The sequence below is a fragment of the Carlito syrichta genome, unplaced genomic scaffold (genome assembly GCF_000164805.1).
Source record: "Carlito syrichta isolate Samal-C Ts95f unplaced genomic scaffold, Tarsius_syrichta-2.0.1 Scaffold301807, whole genome shotgun sequence".
Taxonomy (NCBI): domain Eukaryota; kingdom Metazoa; phylum Chordata; class Mammalia; order Primates; family Tarsiidae; genus Carlito; species Carlito syrichta.
The window spans coordinates 730,405-749,924 of NW_007245903.1; the positions used below are offsets into that span (position 1 = coordinate 730,405).

General features: G+C 40.2%; 1 protein-coding gene across 2 annotated transcripts in view; it reads left to right on the plus strand.

The window, feature by feature from the left end:
• DSE (dermatan sulfate epimerase) overlaps positions 1-19,520 on the plus strand; it is a 41,639-nt gene that overhangs the window by 17,547 nt on the left and 4,572 nt on the right. For both annotated transcript variants that reach the window (XM_008055272.2, XM_021711005.1), the window contains exons 2-4: positions 12,720-12,973; positions 16,595-16,834; positions 19,257-19,464. In XM_008055272.2, the coding sequence (XP_008053463.1) occupies positions 12,720-12,973; positions 16,595-16,834; positions 19,257-19,464 (702 nt within the window). The remainder of the gene's footprint in view (positions 1-12,719; positions 12,974-16,594; positions 16,835-19,256; positions 19,465-19,520) is intronic.

The following is a 19,520-nucleotide window of genomic DNA, read 5'->3' on the forward strand; positions in this document are numbered from 1 at the left end:
TTTTCCATTGTTAAAGTGTCCCTCACATTTTAAAACTTTATGCCTCAGGTAATCACTTGCCCTTTTACATGTTGTACTGTGAGAATATCAGGGAATTGCTTTTTCAAGTAAACAAGAGTGTTCAGAAGCAGGGTTCGGTGTTCAGAAACAGCAGAGGATGATTGATGGGGGGTGATGGCTGATGACAGTAATGGCAAGCAGATTCTTCATTGTCAGTGTATCTGTTACTGGGGTTGCTGTCACAGAGACCCACAGACTAGGAGGCTTAAGCCAGCAGGAGTTATTCTCCCCCAGTTCTGGAGGCTAGAGATCTGAAATCAAGATACCAACATGATTGGTCCCCTGAAGGTTCCAAGGAAACACTGTCCTCACCTGCTGTCCTAGCTTCTGGTAGCCGTCGGCTATCCCTGGAGTTGCTTGACCTGTGGATGCACTGTCTCCCTTGCTCTCACACAGATGTTATCAGTGTAATTACAGTATAGATCTGCTATGTCTTACAGATATGCTTTAGCTTTAATGAGATTAATATTAAGAGTTTGCCTATTTTAATAAAGCAACTGAACCGAATTGTGTACTACAATGACTTTTCAGTGTGTATACTGCACCTATTTGCTTTCTCTTGAATTCCTAACAGCTTTTTTGTTATGTAAAAGTCTTGATACATTCAGGTAAGACATTCTCGATAGATACTTTTCTTAACATCTCATCTCCTTAAAGAGGCGACTGCCTTAGCCTTCAACTTGCCTGGGGCTAGATCTGCTGCACAGCTGTTTCCCCATTCTCTCTCTTGTGTTGGATACCCTGTGCCGTGTGTCCTGTTCTGTCCTCTTTGGATGTACAACCTAATTTGGGTGGAGAAACTCTCCACTGGCTTTCAAAGGCAGCTGATTTAAGAAGGATGAGCGTGAAGACCCTGGGCTCTGCATGTACTTTTCTGCCTTGACGTTTACACCGCAACTTGGCTGGGTGGTGGCATTTCTCTGAGTCTGGAGCATTGTTCCAATGTATTCTCGTGTCTAGTGCTGCTGTTGCCACATCTGATCTCACTCTGATTTCTGATACTTTCAGTGAAACGTGATTTTCTACTCAGAAGCTCTCAGAGTCTTCTGTGTTACCAATGTTTTGAAATTGTAGGATGATGTATCCTGCTTTGGGAGGGGTCTGTTTTCATCCATGTGCTGTGCACTTGATGGATTCTTTCACTCTGGAAATTTGTGCCCTTTAGTTTTAGGAAATTTTCTTAAATTTGGGGTTTTTTTTCTCCATTTGTATTTTCTGTTTGGGCTCTCTTCTTGTTCAACTATTCAAACTCTTGGACTAATTCTTTTTCTTTTTTCCTCGCCTGTTTTCTATTTCATTGTCTTATTTTTCTGCTTTCTCAAGATTCCTTCAACTTTCTGCCAACCCTTTTATGGAGCTTACCTTCCTTCTATTTTGTTTTTCATTTCAAGAGCTTCTTTTTATTTGTGTCTTTTGAAATTTTCTTCTACATGCATGATTTAATTTCTCCCATGCTATATTAATCATTTTGTTCATCTGGGTGTCTTCTGTCATATTAAGGGATTTCCTCAAACCTCTGATGTCCCTGACTGCCTGCTTGTATAAGAATGGGGTTTTATAGCTTCCCTAAGAATGGGGTTTTATAATAGCTTCCCATGGTGCTATAACAAATTACCACAAATTCAGTGACTTAGAACAGCACAGATTTATTTTACAGTTCCATATGTCTGTAGTTAAGTCTGTCACAGTTCTCACCAGGCTAAAATTAAGATGTGAGTAGGGCTAGATTTTTTTCTGGGGGGCTCTCAGGCAGAATTCTTTTTCTTTCCTTTTCCTGGCTTCTTGAGTTCACATACATTCCCCGGCTTGTGGCTCCCTGCTTCCACTTTCTTTTCTTTTCTTTTTTTTTTTTTTTGAGTTGGAGTCTCTGTCCCAGACTGGGAGTACAGTGGCCGCTCCCAGCCACCGCAGCCTTGACCTGCTGGGCGCCGGCCATCCTGCCTCCTCAGCCTTCCAAGTAGCTGGAACTACAGGCACATGCTACCACGCCCGGCTCATTTTTGATTTATTGTAGAGATGAGGTCTCACCAAGTTGCCCAGGCGGGTCTCGAACCCACAGGCTCAGGCAATCCACTCACCTCAGCCTCCCAAGGCGCGGGATTACAGGCTGAGCCACCGAGCCTGGCTCCTGCTTCCACTTTTAATGCCAGCAACTGTGTGTCTCTTTAATCATTATCTGACCACAGCCAAGAAAGGTTCTTTGCTTTTAAGGACTTATGTGGTTAAATTGGGCCCACCTGGATAATCCAGGTTATTCTTTCATCACAAGGATTTTTAGTCATATCTGCAAAGTCCCTTTTGCATGTCATAGGTTCTAAACACCTGATGGCCACCCTGTGTGTGTGGAGGGGGTGTGGCTTTTTGACGTCACCATGAGGTTGCTAACAGTTTGACTAAACCTTTTTTCTTGGGAGACACTTGGTGTCAGAATCTCATCTTTATTCTTGGTCATAGACACTTTACCCTTCCTGAACCCTGAATCATGTTGTATTAAAAATAGATAGCAAGTTTTTGTGCTGCATGTTATAAAATTTACATTAAAATCTTATAGAATTGATAAGTACATCAAGTACATACAGTTATTATAACTGATCAGTTACTGTTGAGCCAGCATTTATGACTTATGTTTCTCTTCTATCAGGGCTGGCCACCTCCCTCTATTCTTGCAGGTTTAACTTTTCTCTTAGAATCTTGATGATTACTTCCTAGAGTGGTTTCTCCCATGATCACAGATGCTTGCATAGTCATTGACTGAGGTAATGACATCGCTAAGTTGTCCAACTGAACTTTTTGACACATATTTTACATTTTACACATGTTAATGGAAAGCATGTTAGACGTTTAAAATGCCAAGCTGCCTTTTTAAATGGGCAAATATCATTTGATTATGCTTTTGTGAACAATATAGGCAAATCTTGTTATTCGCTCCTGTCACCTTGCCAGATTTCAGAATTTCTCCATTATAACAAATTCCTTCAGAGTTTGTCACTAGAATTTGATTTGTAAGCCCATTTTTAACTCTAGTCCTTTGAGCTCTGCCATTTCACCAAAACAGGGGTCTTGTTACTAAATTTGAATAATTTTACTTATCATGTTTCTTCCTTTTACCTTGTTAGGTTGAATATTAGTCCAAAGTACACTAGGTCAATTAAAAGGGATTATCATTATAAATGCTGTTTGATTCCATTTAAATAAATTATGCTTGGGTAGCATACTTGGATATTTAGATAATAAGATTTCATGTCATTGATTTAAACATTGAAATGATGACATGGAAATGCCTTTTACCATTTAACAACACTACTCTACATTTTATTTGCATTAAATTGGTATATTTTGACACTGAGATTAATTCATGTTATCTACAAATTATCTAGAATACATTTTCATTTAAATATAAAAGCAAGCCGGGCTCGGTGGCTCAGCCTGTAATCCCAGCGCTTTGGGAGGCCAAGGCGAGTGGATTGCCTGAGCCCACAGGTTCAAGACCTGCGGGGCAACTTAGCAAGACTTCATCTCTACATAAATCAAAATTTAGCCAGGCTTGGTAGCGTGCACCTGTTGTTCTAGCTACTTGGAAGGCTGAGGCCGAAGATCGCCAGAGCCCAGCAGGTCGAGGCTGCAGTGGCCAGGACCGGCCACTGCACTCCAGTCTGGGTGACAGAGTGAGACTCCAACTCAAAAAATAAATAAATAAATAAGCATTTCTTTTAGTTTCTGATTTTACATAATTGACCTCTCAATATTCTGCTTGAGTGGGGCCCAACCTGATTTAAATTTTATATTTTAGAATTTAATATTTGAGATATTGAATTCATAGCATTAAAATGAAGTTAAGTGGCAGTATTCTGATGTATTAAATCCAGTAATTTAATGAGTATAGGAATATAGGTTGTGAAAGACATTGTCATTTTCATTTCAAGACTAATAAATTATTTCCCCTGGAGATGTCTTAATATACTATCAGTCCCCATTCCTTCATACTATTATCATTTTAGCAATTGTTTCCAAATAGGGAAAGTAGTTTTGTTCCCAAAGTAGATGTTGAAAAAGGGAACTCATTATCTATTTCTGTGTACTTCAGCCCTGGCCAGTGTCAAAGGTAAACAAACTTGGATGCTAGTTAAAGAGGTAAGGAGAGATTGAATCAGTAGTAACAATTTCAATAAGGAAAAGAGTCCAGTGTAAACTCAACTGAACTTTGATTTGTACAGAGGTGAGTGGGCATTTTAAAGGGAGAATGAAGGAATACAGAGTGGTCAGGCAAGGGCTTAGTAGAGTCAGGGAAATGAAAACAACAAAGATTAGTCAATGTGCATATGATTAGACTGGCTGTGCCTGCTAACCAGCAGTTAACAGAGATAGGATACTGCCATAGAGATCCTGTCTTCAAATACTCACTGAAACAAACAGTAAATTTTTTTGGTAGCTTTGAGTTCCTCAGGTGGATACCTTTGGGGGGAATTAGGTCACTACAGGGATGTGGCCTTGAGCTGTTAGAAACTGTGTTAGTGTGTGCTCAAGTCTTTGTAGACCAAGGTTGAGGCCAAGTCAAGAAGAGGGTGCAGAGGAGCCTGGTTAGAGTCTTGCCAAGGAGAGATTCTTTGCTACCAGCTTATGGATCCAAGTTTCTGAATGTGCAGGTCAGACCACCAGCCCCTGGGCCAGCTATACTAGAGTAGTGGTCTGCAGGGAGGGGAAGAGCTGTTCCAGAACTTCCTCATGGCTAGTGACTTATGTTCCCTGAGCAACTATGAGCACAGAGTTACAGTTCCTGTTCTCAGGTGTGCCCCTTTTCTCAGAACTCAGATCTTGTTTCTGTCTTTGTGTCATGAGAATGGAAAGGCTTAGAATCCCATGTTGTATTTCAGCATAAGGGCCCTTGCCCACCTTGTGGCAGAGCCACTGACTGGCATTTTCTTATGACCAGGATTCTTATTGCAAACATGATGACTCTCCTCTCACCAGGAGGAAGTTACAAAAAAACTAGATTCGGGTAATTGTTCCATTCTTGGCTTCACCATTTAACTTCCTGTTCAAATTCTGTTTTTACAACCTATAAAATGGGAATGTAATACCTAATGTTGAGTTGTGAAGATAAAATGCACAATGTAAGCAGTGTCCTTAATTAATATAAAATGCAGTCTCTCCCTTCCCTCCCAACCGTAAATACTGCACTTTGCTTCATAACACTGGTGCCAACCTTCAGCCACCTGATCACACACTTTGAATGCACACAGCAGGCCAGGCTGGATCAGCTGGTCATGCCCTTTGCATTACTGACCACCCACTCAGAGCCCCTAGAGCAAGTGTCCATTCTCCAGACAGACTCTGCACCATCAAGGCCCGACATGCTTCACTTAGGGAAGCCACCTGGGTTAGAAATCCTTTTGCCTCTGGCTACGTTTTATAAGAATTACTTATAAAATTTAACCTATTACTGGCATTTAACATCCATGGTTCACTTTCACATTTAAAGGGAGGGAAAAGGATGAGTCACTGCTGCATTAGTCATGTGTTTAAAAGGAGTGGTGCCGCATAACCATCCTGATTCATGGGAGGTTGTTTCCAGATCCATAGTAGCCTTTAGTTGAAAGTTGAATAACTCTTCTCTCAAGTCACTGTCTTCTGGAGACTTGTAGAACAAATAGACTGATAAACATTTTAAAAACAGAACTGACCTGATTTGGGCATATCTTGCCTGTGGGGCCAATGATGTGCTGTACGCAGAGGTTGTGGCACCTGCCCAGTGGACACCATGGCCAGGAAGCTGCTCTGCCGTGGTGAATTCACAGTTTGGAATATCTCAGGAGTTCACCATTGTGTTCTGAATTTGAATTTATAATTTTTCAAAAGCTGTTTCATTTTCTCTTAAATGTGTAGTTATATAATACCTAGTATCCAAAATCCAATTGTAAACACAAATCTACTTTATGAATTTACTAAGTAAACATTTTACAGATTTACAAAAAAACTGTATGTTATTCTGCAAATGAGAAAAAGAGGATGAACCATTTTAGCTGAGTTCTGCTACAGATGGGAGAGTCTCATCTAACACACTTTTAAACATACACAGATCTGCCTATACTGTGGGTCAAATCATGACCTTTGGAACATTAGCTATGTATGGAAAGCCTGGCATAAAATTGTTGGACTCTGGAAAGGGATCGGAAGTTGAACTGATAACCATAATAACTTCATAAAGGGAGTTATGAGCTATCCTGTTGTTTCTAGTATTTGTTTATGTCTAGTATTTTTTGTGTTTAGTATTTATTTTTGTATGCTATTGATCAATTTAAGTATTAGTGATGTCTTGGCACCTCTTAGATTTTAAATACCTAACTTCTTTTTATTCCTATAGTTTATTTTAATAGTATTTGAAATGACAATTGCTATGAACTGAATGATGTCCCCTTCCCCAAAATCCATGTCAAAGACCTAACTCCCAATGTGAAGTAGTCAGAGAAAGAGGCCTTTAGGATGTAGTTAGATTTAGATGAGATGAGGTTGGGCCCTCCTATAGGATTAGTGCCTTCATAAAAAGGAACACCATCAAGCTCTCTTGCTCATGCTTTCCCCACACACACGCACCTAGGAAAGGTCACAGTGCACAGTGAGATGGCAGCCTTCTGAAAGCCATGAGAGAGCGCCCACTAAAAGCTGAGCATGCCAGCACCCTCATTTCAGACTTCCAGCTTCCAGAACTGTGAGAAAACAAATTTCTATGGTTTAAACCACCCACCCAGTCTGTGGTATTTTGTTTTATGGCACCCAAGCTAAGACAACAGTGTAAAAATTTAAACAATAATATTCTGTGAACCATGTAATAGTAAATGTTGCTCTTTTCACAGATAATTATAGATTGTCTCTCACTCTTAAAACTATGTGAAAATTTTAAAAACAGAATTAATTGATCACTTTTAGTCCATATCTATACCAATAAAAATAGATACCAGCATTGTTATTAGACTCCTTCTTATTGGTTATTTAATCAAATAAGCTGTCAAATTTTAAGTAATTCAGACTTCTTAGATGCCTACTGTTTTGCTCTGTGCATAATAGGTAGTTCAACAAGTATTTGTGATCAGGGAAGCAGTATATCCACATGAAGTTATCACAAAAATTTGAGTAACAAGGCTGCTAAATTTTGGAAAGACGTTTATGCCTCTCTTCCTTTTAGGGTCAGTACAATCCACGGAAACAGCACATCCTGATAAGCTCTCTGCCTTTCTCACAAATGCCTTGCCATCTGGCCCAGGAAATTAGCAGTTCTGTGTTCAAATTATTCTATTTTACATAAATTCACCTTTGAAAATATTCAAACTTTTTGGACTCAGGGCTATTTTATATTCTTAAAAATTGATGAGGACAGCAAGAAACTTTGTTTATCTATCAAATTTATCCTATCAGAAATTTATTTATTTATTTATTTATTATGATATTGTGGGGTACAGTTAAGGGTTAGGTATACAAATACATTTCGTTCAGGCACCCTTGTTGATAAGAGGTGTTTCCCCGTCCCCAGACAGATATTTGCTACCGTTAATCCCATCTCCCTCCCCCCACCATAGTTTCCCACTACTGTCAGTCATTTTCTTATAGTATTACATTGGATGTTCAAGGTTCATTATATGAGTGAAAACATGTGATACTCGGATCTTTGTTTCTGTGAGAGGAAGTTTAAATCAAGTTTGTTTATTCATTTCATTTATTTTGCTCATTCATGTTTATGATATTAAAAAATAAGTATTTCAAGTTAGCATAAATAACAATTCTAGGAAAATTATATATTTGAAAAAAATTACTTACTGAGAAGGAAAGCATTGTTTTACATTTTTCCAAGTCTTGCATTGCTTCTGCATTCAGTTGGTTGCAGTGTGTTGTTTTGGTTGACATATATATCCAGTTTCACACATATATGTGTGATGGAAAAGTGAGGAAGATCTTAATCATCTTCTCAAGATAATTGTGGATATTCTTCTATGATACAACACTGAAACTTGGCCAGTGGTGGTTCCATAAACATCAGTTTACCGTTAGGAAGCTGAAGCCATGCTGGTGAGCTCTTCAGACTCTTTCACATTAAGACCAGTTGGTGTGTTCTTCACTGAGAATGGCTCTTTCACCCATGCGTGGTTTCATTACATCATGCCTTTGTTATTTTGAATGTTGGTTCGCTAGTTATTTCAGTCTTCCAAATGTTGACCCATTTAGTGTTACAGTGTAAAAATAAATTATATTTGTTGACATTCTCACTGAGTTCATCAGAAAGGTCTGTAAGTATTGGTAAGCTCTTAAGCTCTTAGTAGTGGATACACATTTTCTGAAATTCTTATTTCCTCTTGAAAGCTCCAAGTTTGTCACTGACAACAAAGGCTTTCAGCTGTCCTTGAACTGGCAGGCCTTCCTTGTTTATTTTCAAGAAAACTTCCACTCTAATACCCAAATCTAAACAGCTACAATTTGTCAGTAGGTCATTCTGATACGTAAAAATGGTGTTTCATGAAAAAGAAAACAAAACACAGCGAGATTAGCTCTGACCTCAGTGCACAATTTCTTTTCCTTGTTACACTTTTCTTTTCCTTGATACAAAGTACTTGTTGTACTTTGGTGTTCACTCTGCTTTTTACATCTTTCTCACCTCATCACACAGGATATTAAAAAGATGAATACTCAGCGGGTTGAGATTTTAATTTCACAGAATCATTTTCACCACTTTATCATGGACATTCTTGAGGGAACCTGGCTTTTTTTTTTTTTTTAATCTGTGGCATGCATGACAATGGCTTTTTTTTTTTTTTTTAAATCTGTGGCATGCATGACAATGCTGACTCGTGCTAGGACCACTCAGGCAGCTTAGTGCCCTGTCTGTATTCTTGCTAAGGCATCGGCATTTTCCCTCACTATTGCTTTTGTACCATCAGTGCAAATCTCAGCATATAACATCTTTAGATTATTATGAAAATAATTTTCTTTTGTAGATCCCCTGAAAGAATCTCAGAGACCCCAGGGATCCATGGTCCTTTCATTGAGAACAGCTTCTCTAAGGGGAGAAAGTGTAGCTTACAAAAAAGGAATACAGGTAAAAATCCCTTAATCAACCTCCTCTTCACTAACTTGGCCAGTAAAGTCTCCTGCCATTCCTGTGTCACATGGTAGCTGCCCCCAAAGCACGCTGTCAGGGCTGGTGGGCTCCCCTCTGCCGTGACGTTCATTTCTGTTCCCACCGGTAGAGTTATGTGCTTAGCAAGGATCAGCCGTATCTGTTCTCAAACCTGGTAATGCCAGTTTCACTAATACCTGTAATTACACAATTTTAATATTATGTAAATAGATGAAGTGTGAATTCAAAAAGAAAAAATCATGTTTCTAAGACCAACTTCAATGCTTTGGAATGACTTACTGTAAAAGACTGCTGTCATAATTTAGTGTGGGCGAGATTTGTAAAAAATTAGGGGAAAACTCATAAAAATCTGGACGCTTCTGCATTGCTTCACAATTATCTTTAATTTCTTCCCATATTATAAAGAACCTACAGCTGGGAATTGTGATGATGTGTTATGTGTATTCTTTGTAGGAAGAACAATGAAGCTCCATCTGTAGACTCATATTCAAAGAACAGGCTTTGGCTCACCTTCCGAAGATTGGTTCATGTGTGTAATACAGATATATTTTAAATTGAAACAAAACTCATAAATTAAGGTCTGGATTTTTGTAATGATTTTCCCACTGAGCCAGCTTTTCTAGTGAATTGATCTGCCACTGGCCAGGATCACGTTGAGTAAGATAGTTGCTCGGCTGCCATTCATGAACTGAGAGCAAATTTCCTTTGGTTTTTATGACTGTGAAATAGAGTCTCCTCTGTCTTTGCACTTTGTACCTGGGCAGGACTATGTTGATAAAGGATTAAGAAGAACCTTTTAGAAATACAGCTATCACAAGTTGGCTATTATAATGCTACAGGGGAAAAACGGGTATGCTAGTATGTTGTTGAATTTGGTTGAAATAAGCAAATAAACAACCTATATGCTGGGGCTTGGAAATTTCCACAGAAACTTGCATAATATTTCATGAAGGATGAGAATTATGTTAACTATTCTGTTGTCTGTAAAAATAACCTCATGGGTTAATCAGACATGCAAGGGGTTGGTAGGTGATGGCAGTTGACTGACGTCAGCTTTATCAGGCTAGGTATGTGTATACTGTCATCTGTAGATGCATGATGACATGGTACAGTGACATGGGCCAGGGAAGCAAATGGTGTGGCTTCACCATGAGTCAGTGAAGAGTGCGTTCCCAGCTCCCTGGCAGTGAGCATGCAGCATGAGTTGGTATTTTCCTAGAAGTCTCAGTCTGTTTACAAGCAGAACACGCACTGGCAAGCTGGCTGCCTAGAGCAAGACAGCTTTGTCTGTGACCAAATGGTTAAGAAATTCACCAATCTTAGTCTTTTTTGGCAACAGGTTGTATCACCAGTACAGCTAACCCAACACCGAAGTCATTACTAAATACAAAAGATCCCTCCAAATTCTTGACTTCATAACAATCATTAACAGTGTGGTTGACAATAAATTACAGGTTTGTTTCTTTGCTTTCCCCCCAAAAAAAAATTTATTGAGAGTCTACTCTGTGCTACACACTGTTCTATGATGGGGGAATACAGTGGTGAACACATCAGAGGGAAAAAAACAAACCCTACCCTTCTAGAAGTTAAATTCTAGTAAGACACATATATTTAGTAAGGGACCCAAAAAAGAAAGGAAATGGAATGAAGTATTGTTAGTTGGGGATGGGGAGGGGATGATGAAATATTGACTGGTGGCAGGAAAGGCTCACGAAGATCACTTCTTCAGCATCAACTTGTGAAGAGGCTATCTCTCAGTACACTGTTACGTATTTTTCAGTTGAGGTCTGTGGGATGTTTTTGAGAGAACTCCTACATATTAATTTTTATCAATTCTACCTGAAGTCTAGCATTTCTTCCTGTCATGAATAGAAGTAACCTACTGTAACAGTATGGGGAGAATCTGTAACTGTGTCGCAGGTAGATATCACAGATATATTTTCATATCACATTACAGTTGTTACAGACATTTCAAAATGTATACTCATCACCACTTACAAATTATTGTAATTATTATCCCTGCCATTACATGTTGGTACCTCATGCCTTAATAAGAACCTATATCAGGCAATAGTGGGAAACGGCGGGGAGGGGCAGGGAAGTGGGATTGGCAGTAGTGGGAATCTGCCGGGGGAGGGGAGGACACACCTCATCAACAAGGGTACCTGCATAATGAACATGTATATACTTAACCCTGAATTGTACCCCACATCTTTAAGGAAAAAAATATTATTTTGTATTGATAATTGCATCTCGGTATAATAGATTTCCTTATATACGTACATATTCTTATGAATTATAAAACATTTCTGAGGCATCATCAGATTATCAGAGGGGGTTCATGGCTTAGAACTATGAAGCTTTAGCGTAATCCCTAATTAAGGGCTTGCTTCCACCTCCCACAGCACACTTTTCATTTGTTTCCCTCTCTTAGAGATTACTCAGCTATATCCTGAACAGGTGGGAAGGGTTTTCTGGGTAATTCTTCAGAGCTCTGGTGGTGAAAGATCCTTTCTCACTTCCTGTGTAATGCAGGCCACACACTATTAAAATATTTGCAGAAATAATGTAGCCAGTCAAGCATAACTTTGCCTTCCTAGGAAAGACAAGGTAACACTTCGTAAAGATTTGCCTTTAGACTTTTCAGAAAGATATTTCAAGGGCCACAAAGACAGTGCCATTCACTTTATGGGGAAAAATGAGATGTAGAATTTCTGAGTTAAAAGGCTGAGGTGAGTGGATTGACTGAGCCTGCGGTTCGAGACCCGCCTGGGCAACTTGGTGAGCTGTCATCTCTACAATAAATAAAAAATCAGCCAGGTGTGGTAGCGTGCCCCTGTAATTCCAGCTACTCGGAAGGCTGAGGGGGAAGGATCCCCGGAGCCCAGCAAGTCGAGGCTGTGGTGGCCGGGAGCGGCCACTGCACTCCAGTCTGGGCGACAGAGTGAGACTCCAACTCAAAAAAAAAAGAATCTCCCATTTACGTACATCAGCCATTCAGTCACTCTTCCCACTGTGGTGACCATGTAGATCTGTCCAGATCTGGACGTCATGGATTATAGACCACGATACCCTCACATTGATTGACTGTGGGACATAAGGTGAAGACCCAAGTTCAATTGCCATAGCAAGGCAGCCATACGAGCAGAACCAAGAACCCCTTTATGTAAGTGAAGAGGGAGGGTAGGCGCTGGCTGGATTCAAAACTCCAGACAGTTCTGCCCTGCCAACATGCTCTGCACTGTAGATCTCTCTGAATAGATTCTACTGCCTCTCTTCATGAAAGAAAAACACAAAGTAAAAATTCCCAAAACCTTGACATTGCCAGAAGTCTGGGAGAAAAAGCACTCACTCTGATTTTCACATTTCAGACAAATTTGATAGCATGCCTGGTGTTGGAGGGAAGTCAACTCCATGCCCCCCAACCTCTTGGAGCGCATCTTCAGTTGGGCCCTTTAGAAACAGCCGTTGGAGGGGTGTGGTGAGAGCCACGAGCCTTGGCGAACTCATTTCTGTGGTTTATCTCCCTTTGCAGGTTGGTGAAAGATGCTCCCTGGGATGAGGTCCCGCTTGCTCACTCCCTGGTGGGCTTCGCCACTGCATATGACTTCCTGTACAGCTACCTGAGCAAGACACAGCAAGAGAAATTCCTCGAAGTGATTGCCAATGCCTCGGGCTATATGTACGAGACTTCCTACAGGAGAGGGTGGGGCTTCCAGTACCTGCACAACCACCAGCCCACCAACTGCATGGCCTTGCTCACGGGAAGCCTCATCCTGATGAACCAAGGTGTGTGTGGACACAGCTGAGGCGATGCTGTGCTGACGGCAGTCATGGCTGCCATGTTGAGAGCAAAGTGCTGTTGTAATAACTGCTCTCAGGACACGTGCGTCCTTGGAGCCTAGCTAAGTCCATGAGGTCGAATCATCCTAGGGCATCCTGGCGGTAACTTAGCCTGCAGGTTATCTAATTATGACTTACGATTGTTGCCATATCCTCACAGCACAGGCGAATATTCATTTTTCCAGAGAATTTTGACAGTGAAGACAGCCAACCTGGAATAAATTGAGTTTCTAAAAGCTAAACAGGTGGTTTGTTATTCAAAATGAGTATTCCTAGCACACAGATGTGAATCATAAAATCACTACTTTTTTCCTCTAAAGATTTAAAACCAATCTATATTATTTACATCAAGATTTGAAGCAATCTATATTATTTACATCAAGATTTATGGGATATATAGCTACTTTGCTTTATCATTTTACATATCTAAGATTGCATTTAAAATTACAGTGAGTTGTTAGAATATTAAATGTGAAATTGTGGGCTTGGAAGTCTAATAGAATGTACTCTTGATTACATTCCCCATGAGACTTTGTAAGCATTTTGTTGATTATATAACATTATAATCTTACCCAAATCCAGCTTTCTCTCATGTCATATCAACCAACCATCACTTTTAATTTGGTCTCAGAAAAAAAGAAACTAACAGCTAGCCAACCTCTAAGTTCAGTCTCTTTCCACTATGTTTCGTGGCCTCTCCCGTAAGAGAAATTTTGTTTATAATATAATAATTTAAGGAAAGTTTAACTAGAAAGGTGAATTTTCATCCTAGTTCCCATGTTCCCTCCTCTCACAAAACCAAAATTAAATGCGAACAATATGAGAACCCACTGTCAAACTATTTTATTAGCCCCAATCCCCATGAAAAGGCAGCATTGGGAATTCCTTCTAGGAATTCTGAGGTGAACCAGATCTTAGCTTGAGGTTTGGGGTCTTCATCTATTATATTTTGTTTTTTTAAATGAAGTTTTGACTCTTTAAGAACAGGGACAGAGTTTGTTTCTTCATTCTTCCTTGTAGATAAAATCATTCCAAATAATAAGAAGGCACCTAAAATACTGGTTTGGATTGGATCAGAGTTTGTCCTCCTCTCTGGCAGTTTGCCTGTACATGCATTTTCTGAGGAAAGTGATGGTGGTTCTGATATACCCTCTTCTGGAATCCCTGTTAGGAGTACATGTGTTTATGAGAAGACAAACAGAAGGAGTGTGGCATCTCAGGTCCTGCAGGTCTCAGTCCATAACCAGACCAGCACTCTCACGCTGACTACAGGAGCTTCTCTGGCTGTCTCAATACTCCCAGGTTCTCAGGGCCAGCCCTGTGGACACCGACTGAGCGAGCTTAGAGTGTGTCTGTAGCTCCCACTGGGCTCATGAAATTTTAAAAGCAGGAGAATTAGGATTGACCCTCCGTTCTGCTAATCCTATCTAAGGCTTGGTGCAGAGATATCACAAGTAGGTTAGACCACATGCAAGGAGATTAGAAATCAGCAGGAGAGTAGACAGGCATGAAATGTTAAAATGATTTCACCATAGTCAAAACAACACCAAAGAGTGGAATGAAACATGTCATGAAAAACCTGAGGTTAGATATCAAATGAAATGTGTTTAAGTTTGAACTCAAGAGAATAATGTTCTTTCGGTGAGGTTGGGAAGGTTTATGGAGCCTTGGAGGATGGATAGGACATAGATAAGTGATGATAAAGAACTTTTCAGCTGGACACGTGGCTCATGCCTGTAATCTCAGCACTTTGGGAGGCAGAGGCTAGAGGATTGCCTGAGTCCAGGGGTTTGAGACCAGCTTGAGCAACGTGGCGAGACCTCGTCTCTAGAGTAAATAAAAAAGTCAACTGGGCATAGTAGCACATGCCTGTGGTTCCAGCTACTTAAAAGGTTGAGGCAGAAGGATCACCTGAGCCCAGCAGGTCGAGACTGCAGTAGCCGTGAATATGCCACTGCACTATAGCCTGGGCAACAGGCTCTGACTCAAAAAAAAAAAAAAAAGAAAAAAAAGAATTTTCCAGGGCAGGTGTGTGGATGGTGGAAAATATGTGGCATGGTTTCAGTTAACAACAGTCGGTACTTTGTGTTGACAGAAGTTTGCAGTGTACAAAGCACTTTGGTAGACCATTGCCTGATGTGGGTGGTGAGGAACAAACAAGGAAAGTCAGGCAAGGGAATATCCAGGGAACAGGGTCTGGGTTTAGGCATCAATCACATTGTTCTCTAGAGGGAGATGGAGGACACAGAAAGGAAAAGGATGAAGATGGTGGAGTTTACACTGGGATGAGAGAGAGAGTGGAGATGGAAAGCTCTCCTGGCAGGAGTGAGGGCACTGACCAGTCACCTCTGCACAGTTGAACCCAAGAGCAGAGTGGCCCCATAAGAAGGGACCTGGATTTAGGCCCCAGGGCTGGTGGAACCCGGGACTCTGGAAGCCTCACATCTGGCACCCCCTACTTGGCCATGGTGGAATGGTCAGCTCTGATAAGGACACACTTGTCTGTGGGAATAAAGTAATATGGCCCCACCCACACTAGGAAGCAGGGAGCTTAATTTTATCCTCAGGGGTTGTGCATTTTGAAACAGAACAAAACAAGCTAAACCTTAAATCTAAAGACCCAGGTCCGTTTCAGAATTCTGTTTATTTTTTCAGTCATATGCTAGGGGTCTGGATCAAGTCAACTTTTCTGTAATTTGGGGGTAAAAAAATGCATAATTGGGTTGTTAAAAGGATTAAGTAAGATTCTGTTGCGTGCTGTGTAAATTATAAATGTCATAGAAATGTGAGGGGTTGTTATTTTTACCTAAATGCAAGAATTCTAGAAAGCTAGCTTTTCTGGGTCAAAGGGATTTTTAAAAATCTCTCAGACTTATGATTTTCAGTGGGGAGATTGACAAAGGTGACACTTTCAGGAATTGCTGAACAAAATCCTAGAGCTCGCTTTTGGAGGACTTGGGACTCCCAGCTGACCTTTCTGTCTTTAGATTGCCTTTCCAGGTTTCTCGTCCTGCTGTGCTGCCTTTTCTGATCCTGTGGAATTTAAACACACAAAGGATGAGAGGGTGTGTCTGATGAAGTATAAATTGAGACTGTCCATTTAGCACTTATAGTATTTGCAGCTTATTACAAATCCTCTAAAATAATGGTACATATTTTATAAAGTGATAAGCTTCAAAGAACGTTTTCCTAGAGTATGTTTAGGAAAATTGAATAGAAGTCTCAGTGTACAAATCTTTTCTAGCAGATTTAGATTACATACATTTGTTATCTTGTTTGTGATGTAGCTTCAGTTTATTAAGGATTAGAAAATGACCGATACCCTTTTAAGGACTTATCTTCATTTAGTTAGTGAGTGGCCTGTATTCGAGAATGTCTTAACTTGCATTCGTGTCCCATCCCAAACCTGAATTAGCAGGATGTTATGTATAACATCAGCAGGTGAGAGTTTTACAAAATGCAGCTTGTAACATAAACTTAGTTTATGACTCAGAGTGTCTTATCTGGCCATGTTTGTGTTTCTGCCTCATGACAGCGTCATTGTTTCTGTGTGTTTCTGTTCCTCAGGGTATCTTCAGGAGGCCTACTTATGGACCAAGCAAGTCCTCACCATTATGGAGAAGTCTCTGGTCTTGCTCCGCGAGGTGACGGATGGCTCCCTCTATGAAGGAGTTGCATATGGCAGCTACACTACTCGATCCCTCTTCCAGTACATGTTTCTCGTTCAGAGGCACTTTGGCATCAACCACTTTGGCCACCCGTGGCTGAAACAACACTTTGCGTTTATGTACAGAACCATCCTGCCAGGTATAGTGAGAGTCAGCAGTGGGAAAACATTATACTCTTGTCATGTTTTTCTGATTATGAAAATGAGCTGGCCTAGGAAAGGAAATGAGGTCCTTTGGGGTTTATCATCCTGAGATGGAAGGGATTTTTTTAATCAAAGAAAAATTGAATTCAAGAGTTGCATATAGCCAGAACATTTTGGGAGCTAATGTGAGGATTTATGATGTAGGCATTGTAAAGCTCAGAGCATAATAATGGATCAAATATAGTTTCGAGTACCCACAGTACTTTTATTTTTGTATATATACAAACTCAAGTACATACACAAATTCATTTTTGTGAATCTAAATAAAATATAGACACTTAGTGATTACACATCAATTTTCCTTTGTGTCATCCCTGATCAATCTTATTTTAGTTTTAATTTTTTTTCTAAACCATACAGACATAATTCACCATGAAAGATTATACCTACATATTTAAATGCAGCTTTAGTGTTTTCTTTAAATAATTTATTGAAACAAATAGTATAGTATAGAAAAGTAAGCAAAATAGCGAATTGCTATAAAATTAGGATCTCTTGTTACTATGTAGCTTAGCCTTCTGAGAGAGCTAGCTCTTCAAAACAGATGCATATGATTTGATAGTTTATTCCTTTCCAGGAGAACTTTGTAACTCATCTTATTTCTAAAATAGAACTAAGATGTTAGAAAAAATTGGGGAGGTAAATTTTCATCAAGATGAATTTCCCACAGAAAAGGCAATTTTTAGAAGTGATTCTAGACCTATGACAGATAATAACCCAGTATCTAAATATTCTTGTTCTGTTAGTAAATATATGTATTAGATAGAATCGCCATCATTGAATTAGTTACACGTAAAATATTGCAGAGCAAAAGAACCATTTTAAGATTTCATTTAGACCCACCCTCAGAACCATATTGTTGTGTTACTGTGTATTCTCAGACACATGAGAGAGGCCTGTTTTGTAATTCATCTTCATAAATGAAGACCATCTAAAACTGGGGAACTTTATGAGTCCTTAGTACTCTGTATTTGTGCTGAGATCTAGCAGCCAGCCACACGAGGGCTATGTCTTCTGGGAGTTGTGTGTGTGACTACTTCCCAAGCTGGAGAAGACAATATGAATCCCTCTGAGAGGAACATGTCTATGTCTGTGTTAATTCAACATCTATGTGCCAGGCACTGTACTAGGCAGTGGGTTCTGAGAAGAATAAAACATATCCTCTGCTTACAGGAACTCACAGACTCATCAAAGATAAAATCACATTTTATAGGTTTACTTAGAAGATCACTTTACTACACTGTTAATTACATCAATACAATTATGGTAGCATTTTGGAAGAGATTCTATGTTAAGTCCGTCTGTTTTCAACTAGATTTCTTTCTCTTTTTTCTGCAGTTGATATTTTAGTAGTGATTCTTCCTGCCTGGGTCAGAGTTTTCTTGCATGCTCCTGCTCGCCTCATGAACATCTGCAGCATATCCAGTCTTACCTTACTTTTATTTTCCTTCCCTATTTCAGTAGAGGTCTCAGGCTTTACGCTTCCTGCATTTTCTCTCCCTTAAATTCCAGTGGTACATACTGGCAGGAGCCTCTCTAGGAATTAACTTTTCTTCCAAAGAAGCTCGGTCTCTCCCCTGAACTTTATTTATTTACTTATTTTTTTGAGTCTGGTTCTCCCTCTGTTGCCCAGGCTGGAATGCAGTGGCACGATCATGGTTCACCTCATCCACGACCTGCTGAGCTCAGGCGATCCTTCCACCTTAGCTTCCTGAGTAGCTGAGATTATAAGCACACACCACTGCACCTGACTAATTTTTTAATTTTTTTGTAGAGACAAGGCCTCACCGTGTTACTCAGGGCTGTCTCAAGCTCCTAGGCTCAAGCAATCCTCCCTCATCAGCCTCTGAAAGTGGTAGGATTATAGGTGTGAGCTACTGCATCCAGCTTTCCCCTGAACTTTATATACAGCAAAACTTCCATTCTATTGAAGTCAAGTTGAAGCATCTTATGTTATTATCTTGGCCTAGGATAGGTTGAGTTGTGGGAGGACTAGTCCTCACTCCAGGTTCAGGAACCCAAAATGTGCATGTGAGGGTATCCCATGTATATATACAAATATAATTGCAAATAGCAAGACAGTGAAAAATAAGGCAGGCAACATGCATGCCTATTGTAGTGTAGCACGTCCGTTACCAAGGCCAAGTCACCACCTACAGGCTTGCACAGAAGATCCATGGAAGACCTTTCAAGGGATTCTGATTAATTGGTTTGGAATGGCACGTGGGCATTGTGGTGGTATTGATTTTATCCAATCAATTTCACAATTGATTCTAATTTGCAACTAGGTTTGAAAATGATTGTTTAACAGAGGGATATGAAGCTTTAAACTTAATACTTTCAAACTTCTTTCCTTAGGGTTTCAAAGGACAGTGGCTATTGCAGACTCAAATTACAACTGGTTTTATGGCCCAGAAAGCCAATTAGTGTTCCTGGATAAGTTTGTCATGCGTAATGGTAGTGGCAACTGGCTGGCTGACCAGATCAGAAGGAACCGAGTGGCGGAAGGGCCTGGAACTCCATCCAAAGGGCAGCGCTGGTGTACCCTTCACACAGAGTTTCTCTGGTATGACACACTGGGCTGGCTTTAGAAGGAAGTGACACCCAAGGGTCCTTCATGCT